The sequence below is a fragment of the Manacus vitellinus genome, unplaced genomic scaffold (genome assembly GCF_001715985.3).
Source record: "Manacus vitellinus isolate BGI_N305 unplaced genomic scaffold, ASM171598v3 scaffold_31_pilon, whole genome shotgun sequence".
In the NCBI taxonomy this organism is placed as follows: domain Eukaryota; kingdom Metazoa; phylum Chordata; class Aves; order Passeriformes; family Pipridae; genus Manacus; species Manacus vitellinus.
Window position 1 is genome coordinate 4,279,450 of NW_021940379.1, and position 21,375 is coordinate 4,300,824.

The 21,375-nt window shown below is 49.6% G+C and overlaps 1 protein-coding gene and 1 long non-coding RNA gene across 3 annotated transcripts in view; one reads left to right on the top strand and one right to left on the bottom strand.

Moving 5' to 3' along the window:
* NCOR2 (nuclear receptor corepressor 2) overlaps nt 1–21,375 on the bottom strand; it is a 186,938-nt gene that overhangs the window by 130,811 nt on the left and 34,752 nt on the right. Inside the window, 1 exon segment of the mRNA XM_025895502.2 lies at nt 12,205–12,385. Within this exon segment, the coding sequence (XP_025751287.2) occupies nt 12,205–12,385 (181 nt within the window).
* On the top strand, nt 4,096–7,792 carry LOC108640344. Of its 2 annotated transcripts, none has more exons than XR_001921112.2 (4): nt 4,096–4,239; nt 4,454–4,667; nt 6,170–6,419; nt 7,616–7,792. It is a non-coding gene; the product is annotated as an uncharacterized LOC108640344 (long non-coding RNA). The 2 variants fall into 2 exon arrangements; XR_001921111.2 differs by lacking the exon at nt 7,616–7,792 and adding an exon at nt 6,623–7,015.

Genomic DNA, 21,375 nt, shown 5'->3' on the forward strand with positions numbered 1-21,375 from the left:
TGGAAAGGGCAGGGTGGCATAAGCATGCCAGCAAACCTCCTCTTCTGCTTCCAGGAGCAACTGGCAGGGTGCTCCCAGGTGGGTGCCTGCTCAGCTTGGGGCTGTTCCCCAGGAAGCTCCAGCTCATTCACTGGGTGATGCCAGGTGCATCCTCCAGCACACGGACAAACACGGGGGAGGGAAAATCCACCACAGCAGCTTCTCCAAACCTCACTGATTTAAAAATAAAAAATTGAGGGGAAATGAAAAGACAAAAGCCCTTCTCAGCCTGGTGTTATCAAGCAGAGGAAATGAGACTTCTAAAGCTCCCATTCAGAGAGGAGTGGGGGAGAGAAATCCCACTCCAGACGCACTTGAACGAACAGCTTTTGAAATGGAAATGTTGCTCTTCAGAAACATTTAAATTTCCTCCTATTGCCAGGGAGGAGGCAGGAGGCCGAGGAGGAGCAGGGACTCCTCAGCCATGCACATCCCAGCGGGATACACATAGGGCAGCACTCGGCAGCCCTGTGAAGCAGGGATTTGTCTGGGAGTTAATCAAGATGGCACATAGCATCAATATTGGGAATTTGGTTTGAAAGGGCATCAAATTTAGGAGAGGGAAGGGAATGACTGAAGACAGCTCTTTTTAACCACTGCCATCAGTGAGATACACTTAAAGGCAGCTCCTCCTCCCTCTTCAAAACCATCACCGAAAATTATTTTACCTAAATCCTGGGGACCAAGCTGCCCACCAAGGAGGAGACAGACTGACGGAGAAAGGAAATGCAAACAAGACATAAAATGGTTTGAGCAGTGGCTGAGGTGCACTGTGGGACGAACTCAAACCTCCTCTTCCATGCACCAAGCCAGGATCACCAACAACTCCCCTGGGGACAACAACTACGCTGGGGACTCCCAGCACATTGGGCATGGGGTGACAGTCCCAGCACCAAACCCCTGCTCACTCCCAGCAGCTCCTCTTCCAACTGTGTCAGCTCAAAAAACTGAAATACCTGCTCCTACAGCAATCCACCGAGCTCCTCTCACCAGCTGCATGTCACTACTTCCTTGCTCCAGGTAACCTAATGTACAGATTCATCCTGGCTGTGCTCTCAAGTATATGAAGCTGGACATCAAATACCTCTCATCTCTAAAAGCCATGGGGGGCACGATAGGGACGATGCTCTGCCTGCCCCTCCACTGCCCAAGGAATCCACCAGGAGCCTGACAGCCCCCATGGCCACACAAAATACATCCACTGGCCACTGTCCCAAACTCCCCACAAGCAGCACCTTGGGACACACACAGGTGGGGATGGGGGACACGGCCCCAGCTGCTTGCACCAACTTCCATCTCGGTGCCGTGGAAGAGGTGGTGTAGCACGGATCAAGGCCCTCCACCCCGGCAGGATCCGTGCTGACAGGGAGCACGGGTGGTGCACAGCAGCCGTCAGCTGCACCATCCATCAGAGCCCGCCGCCGGCTGCGCTCAGTGGTTTATTGTTCTAATAATTGTGCAGACACGTGGAAGGGGCTGCCTCGACATTCGCCGCTTGTTTGAGTAGCCATTTCCTTCACTGCTCTGCCTGCTTTTCCATCAGGAGGCCGCATCCTGTGGCAGGCAGGCCATCCCCACCACCATCCCCACGCCAGCGGGGCAGGAAGGTGGGAGGAAGTAACGTCCCCCAGCACGAGGAAACGCAGGCGGGCGTGAGTCCAGATCCGAGCTGGCAGCCAAGCCCTCAACAAGCCCAGGAAACCATGCAAAACAAGCCTTTCATGAGAGTTTTGGATTTAGATGGAGAATTTTTTTTTCCATGATATCCCTCCCCCCATTCAGCAGGTAGAGATGGTCAAAGAGTGCAGGGACCATTGTGGCGTCTCAAACGTGTCACTCCTCGAGCATCGCTCAGCTCTGCAACCAGAGCAAGACTGACCAAGGAAAAACCAAATACTGACAAGAGCGTGGGATAGAGCAGCTCCCAAAGGCTCAGAGCAGAAACACCATTTCTACCTGTGAATGGCTGTGGGAGTTACTCAAACCACAAACCTCTGCCCAGGCTGTTCCTGCAGAAAAGCACGAAGCACCTCTGCCTCCCCAGATCAGGGTGTTACAGAAAAACCTGAACATCTCAACTCTCATAGCAAGAATAAGCCCACAGTGAATTTGTTATTATCTGTTAGTAAAGCAGCAGCTTCCCACCAAGGCTGGAATTTCCATCTTGGTTTGGCAGGCACAGGGCTGTGAAATGATTACTGTGTTTACTTTTCCTTTGCTAACTATAAAATCCCATTCCACTGCCCTGCCAAGAATGACTGAAGCTAATAAAATTCAGGCATTTGGAAGAAAGCAATAATAAACCTCCCTTTTGGGGCCTTTATGATGAAATTTCCCCACTCCAATCAGCGATTATGCTGCATTCATGAACACTAGTGATGTCTCCAAGTGCACCCAGATTGACTCAAATCAATATTTAGCTTTGCTTGAGACTGGAGCCCTTCTCCTTGTGTCTGCTGAAGGCAGGATCACTGAACGAGGCTAGAAGAAGCCTTTGAAAAAACACAGCTTACAAGTATACGAGGCAGCATATATATGTGTATGTGTATATATATATATATAAAAATGTAGGCTTATCAATTACTTAAAAACCTATAAAAAAGTATATACACATTCATGAATGCATGAATTTACAAATCTCTCTCCATTAATATAATGCACTGCATATACTTATATACACACACCCACCTATTCTTTGGGAGTTTTTAGTGTTTGAAAGACTGTAACATTCCTGTGTTTACATCTGCCACTCTCTCTCTGCTGCTGAGGCAGAAACACATTAACTGCTACAGGCAATGTGCTCTACATCATACCTGAGATGGCTGGCACAAGATAAAATAGCACAGACCTGAAAACCAACCTGAAATAAAAGCCTGTGCTTGGTTTGGTCACGTAACCACGTGGGACAGCTTGACCTGCACCAGGCAATGGTTCTTTCTTAAGCAGCCACAGGAATGACAGCATCCAAAGTGGAGATCAGAAGGCAGAAACGATCACTGCTGCTCCTCAGGGAACAGCACAGGGAGGAAAGAAATCAGACCCTGTTTGGGCAGTGACCAGAGCAGGCTGCTTGAAGGCAAGCCAAGGAAGCGTTACTGTGCAGGCACAGGCAGGGATACAGGGGTTAGCAGGCATGTGCTGGAGCAGGATCCTGTGGGCTCTGCAGCTCGGGGAGAACCCCTTGGGTTGCAGCAGAGGACTGGGAAACCCCACACCCATGGCCCATCTCCTCCTCTGCTGCTTGGCACTGCCAGAGGACAGAGCACCACAGAACAGTTTCCTCACAGGAAAAGGTACAGGGTTAAAGAGACTGCCAGCCCTCGGCCAGGATGAAGGTGAGCAGAACCCGGGCGGAATGCTGGCACCTGCAGAAGATACTCTGTCAGAGAGCTGAGATGACCAAAGAGTAACCAGATCGAGGTCAAGACTGTGAGGAGGTGGTTCAGGTCATTTAACCCCATGCTACTTCTCCCCCACTAATTTCTGCTTTTGATCCACCAAACTGGGGGTAGGAGAGAGCACATTGCTCCCACCCTGAGCCAGCTCTGCTGCTGGGTAAAAGCCCATTTCCAAGGGCAGAGGGAACAGGCTCCACTGCGCTCTCACTCTTTATCCTCCTGGAAAAAGGTGCCAAGAATTAGAATTACATTTTTCGAGAGCAGCAGAACAAGCCAAGGGCCTGTCAGCTTGTCCTAAAACAACCCCTCTCCGCTTGCCGAGCACACAGCCAGCATTCCTGACACACACCAGCGTCCATCGCCCCCCGGCCCCCCCATGCAGCACGAAGCTGCAGAGCCAAAAAACCCTCTGAATGTTCTCTGCCTAAAACACAGCCAAAGAGTTTTTCTGTTTAAAAAGCAAGTTTGGGTCCAAAAAGAAAGGAGGTTTTTAGCGAGTGATTTTAACTAGGCCCTTTGGCACTCGACAGCTCCTCTCTTGTTATCGATGCTAAGGGTGTTGTTAAGAGATGAGGCTCCACGAAGCACGAACGTGAAGTCACAGAGCTTTAGCAAGGGCTGTTGCCATGTTCAATATGTTATTACAGCTCCATCACCACAGGCACAAAGAGCAGCAACTCATCTCTGCCAAATCCATCTCTGAAATCACTCCCCCACTCCATCCCCTCCAGCAGCAGCAGGCAAACACCATCGATTGCTGTTGCATCTCCTCCAAGGCTTCCACCTCACACTGGGAAGGAAGGTATTAGCATGAAATACCCTCCTCCTCAAAACACGGCACCCAGGATCAATCTGATGGGTGTCACAACTCACTGGCTCTCCTTGTGTGAGTCAGAACAGTAGACAGGCTGCATTTCCTAACCATGGAAAAGTACAGCACCAAAAATGTGCTCAGTGCTGTATGTTCATGGAGAAGATGCCTGAGCTGCTCCCACCAAACCTCTTGCCCTCCCCAGGAAGACCCTTGGAGAGAAGGGGTGTGCACAGTTGCTGAAGAAGGAGGGTAGCCGAACTCATCTGCAAGATGTCCAGCAGTACCCACACCCCTTCCTAGACAATCAGGGGAAGAGAAGAAAACCGGATAAGGCTGAAATTGCAGCAGGAGAAGAAAACAGCCAGGACATCCCTGTTAGTAGCAGGACTGAATTCTTCCCTAGAACTTTATTCCAGGTGAGGGGGTTCTTTTTTCATACAAGTGCACTAAATGGGTTGAGCACACGCAGCGGCGGTGGCTGGCACTGCCCTCCTCACCCCGCACCTTACCCGTGCTCTGGAGCAATGCAGAGGAGACTAGTACCAGTTCCTGCCATACCAACCCTATTTCTTAAATCCCACTTGAGGACTGACAAAGTAGCAAACTAGCTCTGCTCTCTCCTGCATGTCCAGGACATAACAGGGCACATTAGAATCCTTGCTATGGAAGATAAAACAGATGTATAAACTATGTATAGTTTATACATAGTAAAACATGTATAAACACTTCAGAGATGGAGAAGAAAAGTCTCCCTGAACCCACACAGCACACCCAGCTCACCAGGCTGCCCTGTTGCAAGCAGAAAGAGCTGGCAATATTTCTTCCAATTACAGGGGTGAGGCACACAAAGTCAAGGGACTTTCTTTCCCTCCAGCAGATCAGGTGAGATGTCGCACTGCGCGAGCCTTGTAATATTGACAGAGTGGAAGAGAAAAGTCCAATTATGTAAATGACGAAGCAGGCTCCCGAGAAGCAGTCAGCCTTATCACATCGCCCTTCACCACTGCTGTGGCTTGAAAGGCAATTTAAAAGGTTGTTTTGGATGTCGATCACCACAAATGAGCCGAAGAAGTGCGAAACAACCTGTGCTTGAGGCACTGTCAGTTCTCCTGTTCATTTTCCAGCTGCACTGAGGCTCAGCCCTGCTGTCTGTAGCTTAGGGACCAGCACAGGCTGGAGCAGCCAGGGCAGGGAAGAGCCAGGCTGCAGGTGGCTCGGGGAAGGGTCAAGGGTTTTTACATGCTGCTTCTGAAATGTTTCCGCAGCCCATGAGGGCTTTCCCTGACATATCCAAGTCTCTCAGGCCATACTTCAGTTCTTTGGCCATAGGAACTTCAGGTGAGAAATGGAATAAAACTAGTTTTTCCCTTGCAAAAAGGGCTGGCTGGAGGAGCTGAACATCTCACAAGGACTATGCAACGCCCAAAAGCATCTGTTTTTCAAATACAACCAGCATGAGCCCGTGCACGGGACAGAGATTCCAGATACAACAATCCTAGGGCTGTTTGTTCCCTTGGCTTCCCGTCCCACGCTGGTGCACAGCACAGGCTGCTGACAACCCCTCACAGCCACCCTGGCACAGCCACTGCACAGCGGGCAATGGAATGGACTGCTGGGCATGGCAGGAGATCCACTCTGCTTGCATATGGCAGGCACACACTCCCAAAGGTGTGTGTTCACACGCAGGTGAGCAGGGGCCAATACACTCTTCAGAGCAGGGAGGAAAGCAGGGGGTGTGAGAAATCCAGCCAGAAGTGTTTGCGCTGTGACAACGTGAACAATGCAAATATTTCAGCTTTTAAATATGTTTGGAATGACAGAGAATGCCAACATCTCCCTCATCTTCCCAGAAATAGCTTTGAATCATTGCTGCCCTAACGTAAATTCCCTACCCCACCGAACCATTTCTTGCAAACAGATTTTTATCAGGCACAAGTCGACAGCAAGAGCAAGCCCACGGCAGATGGGTGGACGTCGAACACACTGGAGGAGGATCCTCCTACAGCTCCTGGACTTGACAACCCTACTCCACTCGCTCCTGATGGACACTCAGCTCCACTGGCTCAGTTTCTCAGGGAGAGCCCAGCTGCCTCCCAGTCATGGCTGCACAGAGAGTTAACAAGAACTGCCATTCTCTGCAGGGGAACGAGGACAAAAGCAGGAAAGAGGTAGGTGTGTTTGTACCCACTAAAATGGTTTCATTTCATTGCTCAGACCTGAGGTTAGAGCCATTTCCACTGAAGTCTGCTCCTCCAAGAAGCAGTTGGGAACCACGCAGCGTGTGCAGGCTTTGCATCGAACAACCTGCAGTCCTGGGGGCAAGAATTATTCTTTTCATGGCAACATGTTTGAGGCATTTCGTCTTCCACAGGGTTGGTCAAGCCGCACACTGGCAGAGGTCTCACTGGGAGGGAGCAACAGGATGCTGGCAGCATGGGTGTGTCCCCTGTCCATCAGTGCTACTGCAGCTCCTCAGGATCCCTCTGCCTGGGTGTCCTGCAGTGCTTGCTGATAGGCACCCCTTCCCCAAAAGATTTGGGCACGGCCACAGTTGGCCAAGTAAGCACCTCCCTCTCCCATGGCAGAGGTGCACGGCCAGGGAAGACAGCCCAGCTATTGCTGGGTCCCTGCTTGCAGACCATCACCAAAAGCCCAAGAAACAAGCCCAGAACTCTTTTTCCCAAGTGAAAAACAACCCCCAGTGGGGAAGGGAGAGCCCAGCGTGACCCACACTGCAAACACAAGAGGCTACAGGAGGACACGCGTCCAGGGACGGCCGACGCTCACAGCTCGTTCCACTCTCCAGCCCCTCTGTGCTATTGTTCCACAGCAATAAATCACGGGGAGGTGCTGGAATTCTGGGCTGTTTTCTACAAGAGGGAGCCTGGGGTGCCGGATCTGAGATGCCGCCTCGCTTTTGCTTGCTAATTCCCTCGGCGGCCGCTGTGCTCAGTGCCGTTCTGAGCCCTCCACTCCCACGCATCCCGTCGGAGCTCTGAGCTCTCCCAGTTCAAAGCACTGCTGCCTGTCCACCCCCTCTGCTCCCCTCCCCCAGCCCTGGATTACTCAATTAGAGATTATGCTTTTGCCAGTTACCTCCAAGCCAACTGGGGCCTTTGCCAAGGTCAACACAAGTTCCAGCCAGTTTCATTAATAACTGCGAGACCAACCCACTGGAAACTCTGAGAGGTTAATCCCAGCAACAGATCAATGTTCCCATAACAAAGCCACGGAGAAGAAACGCGACTGGTGATTTACCAGCCAGCCCAGCTATCTGTGCCGGGAGCTGTGGCACTGCCCCTCTGCCCTGTACCAGGGCAAACCCTGCTGCCAGAGACCCCCATCTCCCACTCCTCTCTCCTAGAACATTCGGCAAGGGATGGAGCAGTGACCAGGGCCCAGCACTGCCAAGGCCCAGCTGGCGCTGCGAGGAGGAAGCAGGGCTCCCAAAAGGCCTTTCGGCTGTCCTCGGTGCCCTGCCAGCCTGAGGCCGGGGCAGGAGTTAGCAGGCTAGCCAAGAGCCTTTCCATCCCACAGCCTGTCTTCCAGGAGTTCACTGTAAATTGGGCTCTGGAACGGGCAGCCAGTGTGAAATTTGGCATGTACGCTGCTGGCTTCAATGCATCATTAAAAAGGCATTTCAAACGTGTTAATTCCTCCTTTTTCAATTAATTGCTTTTAAATCTACATTAATATGCATCAAAACAAAATACCCTTTGCCCTAATTTCTGCTTTGCCATACATATTTCCTGGCCTTGGTGCTGTCTTTTCCAAAACTCCCCCCTCTCCCTTTTCTTATTCCATTTTTCAGTCCAGAACACAACAAAAACACTCATGCAGAAAGGGAAGAAATTAAAACCTTTCCACAATGTAAAGCAGAATCCAAGTCCTAACAACACATGCCTTCTTAATAGCCTTTTTCCATCCATAGTTGTTAATCATTTTACAAAAGAGGGAAGTGGCATTGTCCCTTGTACAGATGGGGAAATCTGAGATACAGAAAGGGGAAGAGACTTACCCGGTGACCAGCAGCCTGCCAGGGCAGATGGCAGCAAGGTTCAGGTTTCCTAAGCCTCCACCCAGCCCTGTACCCGTGGGATTACATGGCTCCTGTAAGTGAATTCCTGTCGGAGCAATAAGCTACGCATAAGTGCAGCCAGCCAGCCCTTGCAAAGGGGACTAAATGCAGATCACGACTGACTCACATCCTATAGGAAGGAGCAGCAAACCACATATGTGGTAGAAGAGCAGTCCTAAAAATGGGGAGAAGAACAAGTGGAAGCACAACAGGAATAAGAAGAGATGGAAAGGGGAGAGGCAGGATGAAGCTCCAGCTCTGGAGAGGGGAGAGCAGGCGCTGATCGACCAGACGTGCCACGCTCGCCGTCCCCACAGGGCAGGATCGCAGGCAGCACCAGCTGCGCACGTCTGCGCAGGGACAGGGATCGTGCACAGCATCGCTGGCCTGCTCTGGGGCTGCCTGCTTTACTCCTGGCTGCTGCTACGTGATGGAGGTCCGTGACTTTATCGGAAAGAAAGAAAGCAGAAGCCACCAAGGGTCCTGGGAACAAGCTCCCGCATCTCTGCCAAGAGCACACCTGGCAAAGCCACATCAACGGCAGCTTTTCCAATGAATCCCACATCCAGGCTTGCAGTGATGGAAAAAACAGCCCTGCTTTAACTGTGTCTGGTTATTGTCAGCCAGCTCAAGGGAGCACCTTCCCAGGGGCAGTGTCAGCCCTGGCTGGCACAGAGTGCATGGGGAGATTTCATTTCTCCCCAGCAGACTGAGCTCACCAGAGCCCTCCTGGCCACATCCAGCAGCAGGATCCCAGGACCACAATACTGCAGCAACATGACAGCAATCCCTCTTGCTGGGAAATAGATGCTCAAGTGGGGGAAAGTAGGCAAGAAAACAACCTTCTGTTTCCTAACTTGAAAAGAAACACCAGTGTTTGAGGATATGAGCAATATGAGGTTTGTAAGGAAAGGTAAATCTTTTACTGGACCAAGTGAGATTTAGCTGAAAGCTGCTGCTTTTGAAAGGCATGCTGCCCAAAAGCACATCTGCTTTCTTCAGCTAGAGTGTGCTGATCCAAGAGAAGACATTATCTTCTCCTTACAGACTAAGCCTTACTTGGAGTGAGGCTGCAGTGATCCTGAGCAGGGTTAAGGGGTGCAGCTCACCCCGTGTTTGGGAGAGGTAGATGAGGAATAAAAGACATGAGAGATCCATTTCTCTTCAGTGAAAAAGCTCTGGAATCTGCTACAAGCATTTACCACATCAATTACTCTATCTGTGTTTGGAGCACAGACTATGTGTCAAAGGCCTTGGAAATGTGCAGGAATGACGTTGACTTCTCTACCCTGGGCTGAAGGTTGGTAAATCCAGTTATCAGTGGTTATCAGGGATATGCTAAACTCATACCCCACCACAGACTCCATTCTGCATCTCAGCCCCACCACAGCTCTGAAACCGGCAGAGACCAAGACGTATCCACTGCCCGGGAGCAACATCCATTACAGTTACATCCCCTGGGACAGTCAGACTGGCGCCCAGAGTGTGTAACCAAACCCCTACCCTTTTTGTTGAGGGCTTTGTGGAGCTCTTACTGTGTAAAAATTAGCTCAATCTGTAAAATCACCATGAAAAATCGTCCTAGCACTGTTACTCCAATGAGTAAACTGAGCTCCTCCCCACGCAGTGACTGCATCAGCTTGGAATGGGGTAAGGAGTAAGGGAACAACTCCTAGGATACTCCATCTAAACAACCAGCAGCGTGTTTAGCAATACTGGGCTCACATGGTGTGTTTCACCCAAGGAGCTCACCCGCTTGGCAAAGCTGCCCTAGATAAAGTATTGAGTGACTTCATCAGGCACTGAGTCAGCAGGACAGAGAGAACAGCAAACACCTCTCTCCAGCTCTGGTCACTGGGACACACGTCCTGCCATCATGTTTTTGCCACTGCTCTGGGACACACATCCTGCCAACACACGTGTGTCACCACTCCAGGACATGTCTCACTCAGCACAGAGCCTCTGGGGAAGGTCTTTATCATCTGTCCCAGGTGGTGGGTTACACCATCAGAGCCTAGTGCTGAATTGCGCAGTTGCTGGCTTAGCATAGGTGCGAGAAGTGGTTTTACCTGTGTCAGCAGCCCAGATCTGCAAGTGTCCAGAGCTGTGACCAAAGACCAGCCTCAGCTCTTTGCATTTCCCCTGGACCAGCACACCCAGAACAGCTCCTCCAACATGCTGAGCCTCACAGCAATGCACACATCAGCTACAGGAGCTTGTCCATGACCTTAATGTCCACCAGCAGTTTATACGCTAGTCTGAGAACAACTAATGCCAAAAGATTGCTATTAACCCAATTTCCCAAGCTGCAAAGGCAGATATACTGCGTGCCCCAGACTTGCCTTCTGCTCCCAACCACTGGAACAGCACTGAGATCATCCAGTCTTGCAGTGAGCTCCATCAAACCCATTCTGGAAACAGCTCCTGCTAGTTTAGAGCAACTAATCCCAGTTCCAGTCAGGCTCTCACCAGTCAAAGACACCACATTTTCTTCTTCCTTTCAGACTCTAAAATTACAAATGACTCCACTAAAAGTATAATTTTGTCTTGTTGAATTGTATCTCAGCTCTCTCTCTTTTCCTCTTTCATTAACAAATGTTTTAAGCCCCATAAAATGCATGTAATTCTTGGAAATGTGCCATAAACCAAGAAGAAAATGCAGCCCCTAAACTCACCAACTAATGCCTCAAGAGCAGCCTTGCCTATTAGAAACAAATAGCTGAGATGATCTGTGGTTTTCTGGTGAGAGGTAAAACAGAACTGCTGGTGAGAATAATGTGCAGACACAAAAGTCATCCTGGTTTCCTCACATCTTTGGAGAGAGATATTTTTTGTTTTGGGGACAACTGTGTATTTTTCCCATCAGCCACTCAACCAACGTGCCCCGAGGGCACTCTACTCTTCAGAGCCTTCAGGCCTCCCTTGGCATCTGAAGTACTCCAAAGTTAAATATCCTTCTCATTAAAGATAGCTCAGAGGGATCTCAGTAAAGCCCACCAGTACCTTATGGATAAGAGATGTCTACATATCCTGGCATTTCCAAGGAAGAACTTTCTTGCCTGTATATTATTTCAGTCAGCTCCCACAGGGATACAGAAAACCATCCCCATCACCCTGGGTATGGATGCAACTTCCCTTTCATTTCATTGCAGGCTCAGGCAATTCCCAAGCCCAGCCTGCAGCTGCACTAACCCTCAGCACTGGCATCAAGAGAGCTGTCCCCAGCACATTTATCCAGCACGACTTTCCTGCCAACCAGGAGCGTGTCCAAACTCAAGGTAAAATCAAATACAATTTACCCCAACAGAGCATGAAAGTAAATCCAAACAGGCACACAAGCAAGGGATTTCTCTTTGCAACATTTATTCCATGTGCAGAGGGGACGATCGTAAGTAAATGATTTGCTTTGTTAAATGAGACTGGGACTAGGGAGGCTTTCCTGGGGAAGATTATATTAAAGAACCACCAGAAACCTATTCCAGCCCTTCAAACACTGATATTAAATAAAGAGATGTGATAAATGAGAAATGTCAAGTAAAAATCAAATCAAGGCAGAGTATCCAGAAAAGCCAGACATGGCCATCCTTAATTCAGCCTACAGGAGCTTCCAAATTGTTCTGGTGCATCTAATAGCCTAGTAAAAAAAAGCCTATGACTGTAACAGTTATGAGGAAAGCTGATATGCTTCTGTTTTCCTTAAGTGGTCACCCCATCTCAGGGAATATTATCCAACACCACCAAGCACTGCTCAGTGCATCGGGAACCACCATCTACACTGCATTCAGCAGCAGCTCAAAGGCAGCTCTACACAAGCCAAGGGGATCCCAAAACCCAGACCCCACACCCAGCTGGCAGCCAGGCCATTAGTCTCTTACCTTTGAGAGATCTTCTGTCCCTCCCTGCTGGCTCTGGTTCAGGAGAGGCGAGTGCCGCATCAGGGGGTCCTGCAGCAGGTCCAGGCGTGGCCTCTTGGTTTCAATGAACTCCAAGTCCGATGGCTTGGTCAGGTCAGAGAGATAGGAATGCGCCTCAGTTCTCAGGTGCAGCTCCTGAGATCTGTGGACAAAGGGAAAGGAGGCTTTAGAAAGCAAACCACCCCTGCTTTCCCCTGTTCCGCAATCACAAACCACTCTAAGAAGACAGGGCTCAACATCTGCCCATTTTCCAAAAGGATCCCTGAGGGGAGGACAGATGGCCCTGGGCTGAGACATCTCAGGCACAGCCCCTTAGCTCAGCTGCTGGGCATCCCCTGGAGCAGGAAGGATCACTGCCATCCCCCCAAGCCCAACAGGCCACCCTGGTGTCCCCCTCCTCAGCACTGCCACCATGTCACCTGGAAGGCCTCACGGCCCTCTCCTGTCCCACCACACATGGTGGGGCTGTCCCTACACCAGGGCAAAGTGAACTAGGCTGCAGGTTTGAGCCTTCCCCGTCATGCCACATGTGTCAGGCTATCCAGAAAGAGCCAAAGCCTGGAAAATCCCCAAATGTGGTCCATAAGTCCCCCTGTGCCTCCAAGATGAGGCGGAGCTCCCTTCTGGTACCTGCACCATTGTTTATTTTTAGCATCTTCCATAGGAATACCAAAGATTATATGTTGGGGAAAAAAATGCCTACTCCTCCATGGCTAGACAGTGGGGATTTATTTTTCCAGGATGGGGGAGGAAAGAAAGCAGCCACATGTAGTTGCACGTCTCTGACACAGACCTGGCAGGCTGCAAAGGCACATTATCCAGTGATAGCAACTGCACTGACAAGTCACATCGGGCTCAAGTATCTTTCACCCATTAAATATGATGCAGTTGGTAATACCTGGAGAGTGGGCTTGGTTTTGCTTTTTTTAAACAAATGTAAAACTTTCTTTGTAGCTCTGTTTTCCTTAGCAGGATTCTCTTGTGGGAATTGTAAAGGGATCCTACAAAAATACATTAAACCTTTTACTATGCCCCAGGATCAGCTTTGCTGCAGCAGCTCCAAGGGTGTGTTTTTAACACTTCAGGCAGAAATGTGTCTTAAAAAAATAAAAATAAAACAAAGCACAGGGGATTTAAAGCTTGTGAAAAAACATGGATTTTTTTCTTTTCCCCTTAAACGAGATTGTTGAAGTTCTCCTGAGCTGGTGGTGAAGTGTACTCCTCAGTTACCAAACACCAACAAACTAAACAGCCTCTGGAGCTGCTCGAAGGGGACGGGGAAAGGGGATGTGTTTTTGTCAAGATCAAGAATAAAAACAGGGGTTCTCATGCATCATTTGGCTCCCACCCACAAACTGCAACTGCTGACATTAAATAGAGAGGATGGCAAAAAGGGAAGGACCCAGAGCCCTCTGAAGCCAGTGGCCACAACCACTCTGGATCACATCCAGGGAGAGAAGGAACCCTGGAGAAATCCACCTTCTCAGGGACATCCTGAGCACAGACCTCTGCCCTCCCCTACAGCAGCATGGCCAACTCAATCCAGCTCCAGGTTATCAAGTTAAAGTTGAGGGGTTTCATTTTTTAATTTAAACATCAACAGCAGGCACAAAGCATGTGCACGCCAAGCTCTGCTGTGGAGGGTTTGACATTGGCATTGGGCAGCAGCTTTGCTGCTGACACACAGAAACAGAATCTGGCTCATCCCCTTCCTCCTCCCCAGCAAAAAGGAGCTGGAAGAACTGGGAGGCTCCAGCACTGCCTTTGGTGATCCAGCCTACGAGACTGTGAATGCACAGCTCACACAACAAACTTTTCAGAGCCGAGCAGCCTGAAATCTGGCACTGAAGCACAGCTCCTTTCACCTGCAAGCACTTTCACGCTGAATGATCCTCAACTTTTCTCAGCAAGCCCAGAAATCTCTCCTGGCATCTCTCAGGTTTCCTGCTGGCTGGTCCCAACCCCTCGTGCGATCCCTGCCCGCCTGCAGCTGCGCGCCAGCATTTCAGGCTCTGCCGCAAAAACCGGGAACAATAAGCAACTGTTGAGCTGGGCAGGTGCTAAAATATTCCAACACCCAAGGCTCTGCTGTACTGAGGCAATTAAAAATGAGATTTATTTTCACTTCTTCCCTCTTTTTTTTAAGGTCCAAGAAGCTGCTAATTGACACAGGTCGTGTCCGAGACCTCTGCAGTTGTCAGGAACCTGACACAACTGCTACACTCAGAAAAAAACATGGATTTTAAAGATAAGAGCACCACTCAGCTTTACAAAGGCAGTTACTCACAGTGAGGCAGGGGCCACACCAGGGAAAGCAGCTGCAATGTTATAGGGTGCTATTTTATTTCCATTTCCACATCCATTGGAACTGCTATTAACTTTATCCACTGGAATTTCCAGCCGCTCCTGAGATTGCTTTGCCCAACACGACCTACTCAGCCTGTCCTAGCTGCAAACACAAATGCTCTTGCTCGAAGCCTTCACACCTTTCACTCTTCACATCCACACCTGCACTAAGCTCTTTACAACAGACTTTCATACAGCGATGACGTTGCCGTCAGCGCAAAAATAACCCTGCCTGAAAAACCCTCCCACTACACTGAGTTCGTCGTTTGCTGCATTTTCCAAATAGTTCCCACCTGGCTATCCAGAGATTCCTAATTTGCTGAAGGGAAAAAAGCATTTTTAATTGCATGTGAGTGATGCATAATTAAATGAAGTAAAGCAAATGCCAGTGTTAATTATGAAGTGGGGCAGGTTAGTCTTCACCTGAGCCCTTTGCCACAAACGCCAAACTACTTCGGGGAAGTGGAGCGGTGTGAGATCTGCTGACACACAAAGCTGGGTGCCCAGGGTTTGCCCGACTTCCAGCCACCCACACAGAGCTCTGCTCGGGGCAGGTCCGAGTCCAGAAGAACAAGACAACCCAAGATTAGACCTCTGGTTCATTACCAATCTGATAAATGCATCGCTCCCTCCCAGCTGCAGCCGTGTTACTCGTTCACCGGCCGATTCCTCAGCAGACTCACACAGGATGTAAGGAAGGTACGAGCAGATCAAATCCTGCAGCAATGTGGGGCACCTGCAGCTTGCTCCAGCACGTGTGGGTCATTGGGACCTAGGAAAACATCTCCTGCTATGTTATACCTACACCACAGCCAGAGCAGGCCTGATGACATCTAAATGGATTTTGCCTTTATCTTTACTTTCCTGAAGCCAAATCACTGGGAAACAGGCAAGTACAAACTTTTCAGGAGGCAAAAGAAGACTCTCCCACCCCACTAACCCACTGACCAGCTCTTCAGAGCAGCACAACCCTCCCCTGCTCTTCAAACTTTCCTGTTTCTCCATCAGCTGAACAGCAGAAGGTGGCTGCAAGAGGAATGATGGCTGTTCTGCAACATCCACAAAATCCAGCCTGACTTCCCACAGCCATGCCTCCTGCACTGAGGGCTCAAAACAACAGCAGTGACTTTGAGCCAGCCCTCACCAACTTCCCAGCAAGGGCACACTAAGAATTGCTCCCATCTGCAAATACCGTTCCCTAGATACCACAGAGCCAAACAACATAACCAGGCTGGAAAACTCACTCTCACTGTCTTTTGGAACTGGAACCAAGACAAGTGATGGCCTTGCTGAGGCTGTTTATTTCCCCCGGCTGAGATGGTTTGGTGGGAAATTGTCTCCAAAAATAAGTTCTAAAAAGAGTATCCAACCCCCACAGGTACAGACAGACAATAAAATGCTTTTGAGAGAGAGTAATACAGAAAACCACTGGTGTTGAAGTGAATTATTTATAGCCAACTGTTCCAATCCTCTTAGGTGCAGAGGGGGACCAGGTTCTAAAACCATTCCCATAAGCGAGATTAAGGCACAAACAAGGCCAGATGCTGGATCCCCAACTGATAATTCAACTTTATTCTGTAACCCAAAAGAGCAGAGAAAAAGAAGGAAGATGGAAAGGTGGGAAAAGCTAAGGGTAACTGTTAAAAGCACAGGACAGGAGTTACGACCACCATGAAGTGCTGCTGGCTTGCAAGCTGGTAGGTCTCTGCTGGGCTTCTTCCCTGGTCACCTTGTATCCTCAGAGGCAGGATAACCAGCAGGGTAACAGAGCGGCAGCAGCTCCCACAGCAGTGCTCAAACAGCCCCCCAGCAGTCCCTGGGCACGGCCCTAAATACCCTGGAGGCCCACTGGCCAGTACACCAGTACCCAGCAAAGATCATCTGGTAACAAGATGGGCCCTGAGCATCCACTGGCTGGTTCCCCAGTCTCCAAGCAAGATCTGCCTGGCACACCTCATTTGGGAAAGTCCTTCACGCATTTTTTGACTGTAACAACTTTTTATCCTTTTTGCTCCTCTGCCTGCCTCTGCTGCCTTGCTAGGTGCCTCCTGGAGCTTTCTCAAGTAGCTCAGCTCCTGCAGCAGCCCAGCTGTGGCATCAAGGCTTTTTAACTCTGTGCTGGAGACAATGGTGAAGCAGACTCCATCTTGTAATCTGACTCCATCTCGTCATCAGTCCACTACACCAACGCCAGGATTTGTGAGAGGTTTCAACAACCCCTTCACAGATAATGAGAGCCAGAGTGGGACAGTAGGCAAATTAGGACCCGTTAAAGAGAGAAACTGGAGGGTTTGTAGGAGCAAACCTGCCACCGAGCACCTAGAAAAACATGTCCACAGCCAGCTGATCTATTCCCCTTGTGAGATAGGTGGAAAGGAAGAAAAACCATCACGACTTGATGGGAAGAGCTGCATGTCTGGGTGGGGAAGATGGAGCTCCCATGCCCTCAGCAACATCTGCCAGCAGCAGGACTGAGTCTTTCCACGTCAGAGGTGTGGGACCACCTCTAGCAGGATGCTAGCTCACCATGTGGCTCAGCTCAAGGACTCCCAGGTCCTGGTGAGGTCTGGCCAGGTGCCCATCTGCATCCTCGGGATGCTCCGGCTGCGCATTCCCACACAAGGGCAGGTCTCAGCTGCCCTGCACAACCCCTCAGCCACCTTCTTCCAAGCCAACTGCAATTTAAATGAGAGCAGATGCTTGATTTAAAACTTGCATATTGAAGATCCCCATACACAGAGCCTGAATTATTCATGGATGGGACCACCAGAAGCTTTAACACAACAGCACTACCTCACTCAAGAGGAGGAGAAGGAATATTTGTCTCTCTCCAAAAGCTCCCCCACATGCTTTCTCCAGGCATCCAAAACTGAGGCCCATCAGAAAAGCCCTTTTGGTAGTCCTGGGTGGCTGGAGCACTCCTGAACTAATGGCTTCAGGGATATCCCAAAATTTCACAAGGCCTGCTGCATACACTGCAGGATCACCTTTCCTTCCCCAAAATAAATCTGGTTCAAGACTACACACAAGAAAGTTGCTGTGTGGACTTTTACCCCTTATACCAGCCAAGGCAAAGCCAAGGTTTCCTGTCATACCTCCCTGCCAGGGCACACTGGCCCATTCCAAGAAGCCTGGTGTCTCTGCATCAACTCTGTGGAGCCTTGGTCATGCTCTGTGCCCATCCATGGACATGCCCACAGCCCACACAGGAGCAGAGGGTACTTGCAAGACAAGGCTTGTCACCAAGTGCCTACACACCAGCATCTGTCCTCTCCAGATGTTATTGTCCCATGTTCAATTATGGGGAGGAAAAATACACAGCTCCTGGAACACCATTTCCAGTGTTAAAAGACACGCAGATGAATGGTTGTGGGGATTCCAGCTCGCTCCCGAGTAAAGGGTCACCTGTAAAAATGGAAACTAAAAGACAATAAATAAAATCAAATTGGTTGTGTTGTTATCTGGGGAGCAGTTGGTGCCATTTGGCCCAGCACAGATGAAGACCAAGAGCTGCACGTGATTTCCAGTGCCACACACACTGCCCTGGCTCCCCACCGCTCCCTGGGCTCCTCAGGATTAATCCCATTCGAGAGGCACAGTGATCTGGCCTGGTCTCATGCCATACTGCACATGGCTATCTCAGATGGCTGCAGAAACACAGCAGCTGCTTAATGTATCCAAAATGTCATCCCACAGATCAACACCGGGTAAACTCTTCAAACTCCTCATGCCTGCTAAGCAGAATGGCTCTGAAAGAAGAGCATGATCTCCTGAACTGGGAAAATAATCTATAAAACAGTGACTCATCTCATTCTGGATAAGGGTGGAATATACTGTGTTAACATACATAGCAATTATTTACAGCCACGTTTTCTGCCAGAGAAGCCATTATGCACCCCAGCATTCCTGTGTTAATATGGAACCTTGCTCTAAAATCCCAACACATGAAAAAATCAGAAAACCCAGTTCCTTAATTTTTCAGACCCCTCACCCAACTGGCACCTGCCATTTAACACTCAACCCAGTTTTTCCTCACTCCTTTTGAGGACCAAAATATATATAGAAGAGGAAAAAAAGCCCTAATCCTTGTCAGCTTGCCAGGGCATTCCGCTGCAAGCATTCATGGTACGACTTGTACCAACAGCAGATCCTGAAATACTTCTCCTCGCTCCTCCAGTCCAGTTGGCACAGCCAACTGAACAAGCTAAGAGGAAGTCTGTGGATCCTTCCAAGAAAAAGCCTGCTACCAAAAAAACCATCATGGAAAGCAGCACATCCCTGCAAAGACAGACAGAGCCAACTTTCCCTATAGCAACAGATTCAGACTGGTTCAGGTTTTCCTTTCTTCTTCCAAGCCAGAATTGCTGCACAGGGAGTTCAAATCTTTGCCCAACCACCAAAGAGTGATGACGACTCTCAATTCTGACGTATATGGAGAAAGAGCAGTCTGTAACTTCCCAATGAGCCTCTTGCTCAGGAAGCCTCAAAATGCAGGAGCATCTCAGCATCTGATTCCTTCCTGCAAGTTATCACTCAACAGCTTTTTGCCCCAACACCTGACTCACGCTTAACACACTGTGCCCATGCTGAAATGCTTCACTGCTTCTTCCCTTTCCACTGGATCACAACTAATCAGCATCCTGGTGGCTGCAGCAAAACTGCAGCCAGGAGAGACCGAAAACCTGCAAAGCTGCAGGAAGGAAGACCATCTAAGCAAGCCTAAATTATTTCTGTGGGATTTAAAGCATCCATGGGGTCAAGCCTCAAATACCACATGCAAAGACAGATGAGGAAGCTTCAGAGATCTGCCCAAAGTGAAGGCAAAGCCAAACTGGGGGACAGTCCCCCAAAACAGAGTAAAGTGGATCCCTGCGGTTTCCAGGAGAGGAGGGCAAACACCAGCCACTCACCAGGCAGGTGGGCTCAGAGGAACAGGGACTGAACAGCACAAGGTTCTGAACTGCTCTCCAGCTGCAGGCACTGCTCTGGATCAGCATGAGGCACAGTGATGGCAGGGCAGGGATGTCCACCCAGGAACACGCACAGAGCTTGATCTCCAGTGCTGTCAGTTTGCCATATCCCACTTGCACCAGACTCCCAAGTTGATTTCCTTAAGGAGGGGAGTGATCCTGGAAGAGCATCAGCTACCACAACCAACAGCAGACAGGCTGCTTCCTCTGAACTCCCAAAGCCACGGGGGATTGGAAGGGTTCCCCTCCGCCAACACTTGCTACAAGGGGAGGATTGTCTGGTGCCCACCACCACTGTGTGCCAGGTGGGCTGCCAGGCAGGGAACCACAGTGAGGGTCTTCCTTTCAGACACAGCACACCCCTGTGCTTCCCTCTACTTAGCCCACCTATGCCGTGCTGTGGACGTTGTTTGCCTTGGTCTCCCTCCTCCCAGCCCCTCACACCGAGAGCCAGCTGCCTCTGCTGGAAACCATCAATCCCAGCCCAGGAACAAAGCCAAAGTGCTGAGCCTGCCAAGGGGACTCAGCTGCAGAGATGGCTGCCACTGCCACCCTCCCTCATCCAGGCTGTGCTCTGTGCCAGGCAGAGCCACTGCTATTTTTTGGGAGGGCACCAGTGACCAACCCAATCTGCTCCAGGAGCTCCAGGGTCTTGGCCCCGGAACCCTCAGGTGAGTGACCATCACCCAAAGGGCTCCACTTACAGCACAGGAGGCACCGTGTTACAGCAGATCCTCACACCACAAAGGTGAACAGCAAAGCCCCCTAAGGATGGATCTTTGAGTGTGGTGCTTAAAGATGCGGAGGAACAGCAGTTGCCCTTGCAAAACAGACTAACACCTCCCCAAGCCCAACGGTGCCCAATCCAAATTACTTCAATAACAAATAACATTGGATTGAAAATTTCTTTAAATTTTTCAAAGACTGCCCCGCTACATGCCCAGATGCCCCCAAAATTTTTTTTAATGAGTCTATGTCCCAGAATCCTGGCACAACATGCCAACTGAACTGAAGTGGTATTTTTAGCTTTATTATCTAATTGTTGCAAAAGTGCAGTATTTTGGATGTTATGGGGAAAAGGGATGAAATGTAAATTGAGTCTGTTAAAAAAATTTCTTTTTATAGCACGACAGAGCATCACCATTCAGGTTGAAAGTGAGGTACCATGATAAGCATGTGGATGTGTATCTAGTTCTGACAACCTCACTCAACTTTTACCACATTCATGTGATTGTCAACACAAAAAGAAGCTCGGAAACTTGGAAATATTTGTAGGCCAAAGGGAGATGCCTGGGTGACCACACCAGATCAGGCATGTGGTACAGCAGACACCAAGGCTTGCTGTTGGGTTTTTTTAGTTATATGGAATAACCAAGATACATTTTTTTAAATAGCATATTCAGACCTTGAAACCTTCATTTTACTGGAGAGCAGAACTGCTTCTCCATTTTGCAAACCATCAGTAGTGTGAAAAACAAAAACAGGCAGAAGGAACATGTTGCTGGCTCCTCTTTACCCATCTCCCCCAAATTTAGCTAAATCTGACCCAATTCCAACTTAACCGTGTTACTCTGTGCTAAGAAATCAAAGCACTGAGAAATCAAAGTGAGCCAAGGCAGTGCAACATGTTACAATAAATTACTGGTTATCAGAAGTGACGTGACCCTCTGTACACACAGGTGCCACAGGCACAGTCCAGAAGGGCACATCCAGGAGGACAGACACAAAACCTACTTTGGAGGCTGCTTTTTGCCTCCAAGTTCTCACAGGTTTGTTTTTGAGCACCAAGCCAAACCCATCCCACTAGAAAAAGAGG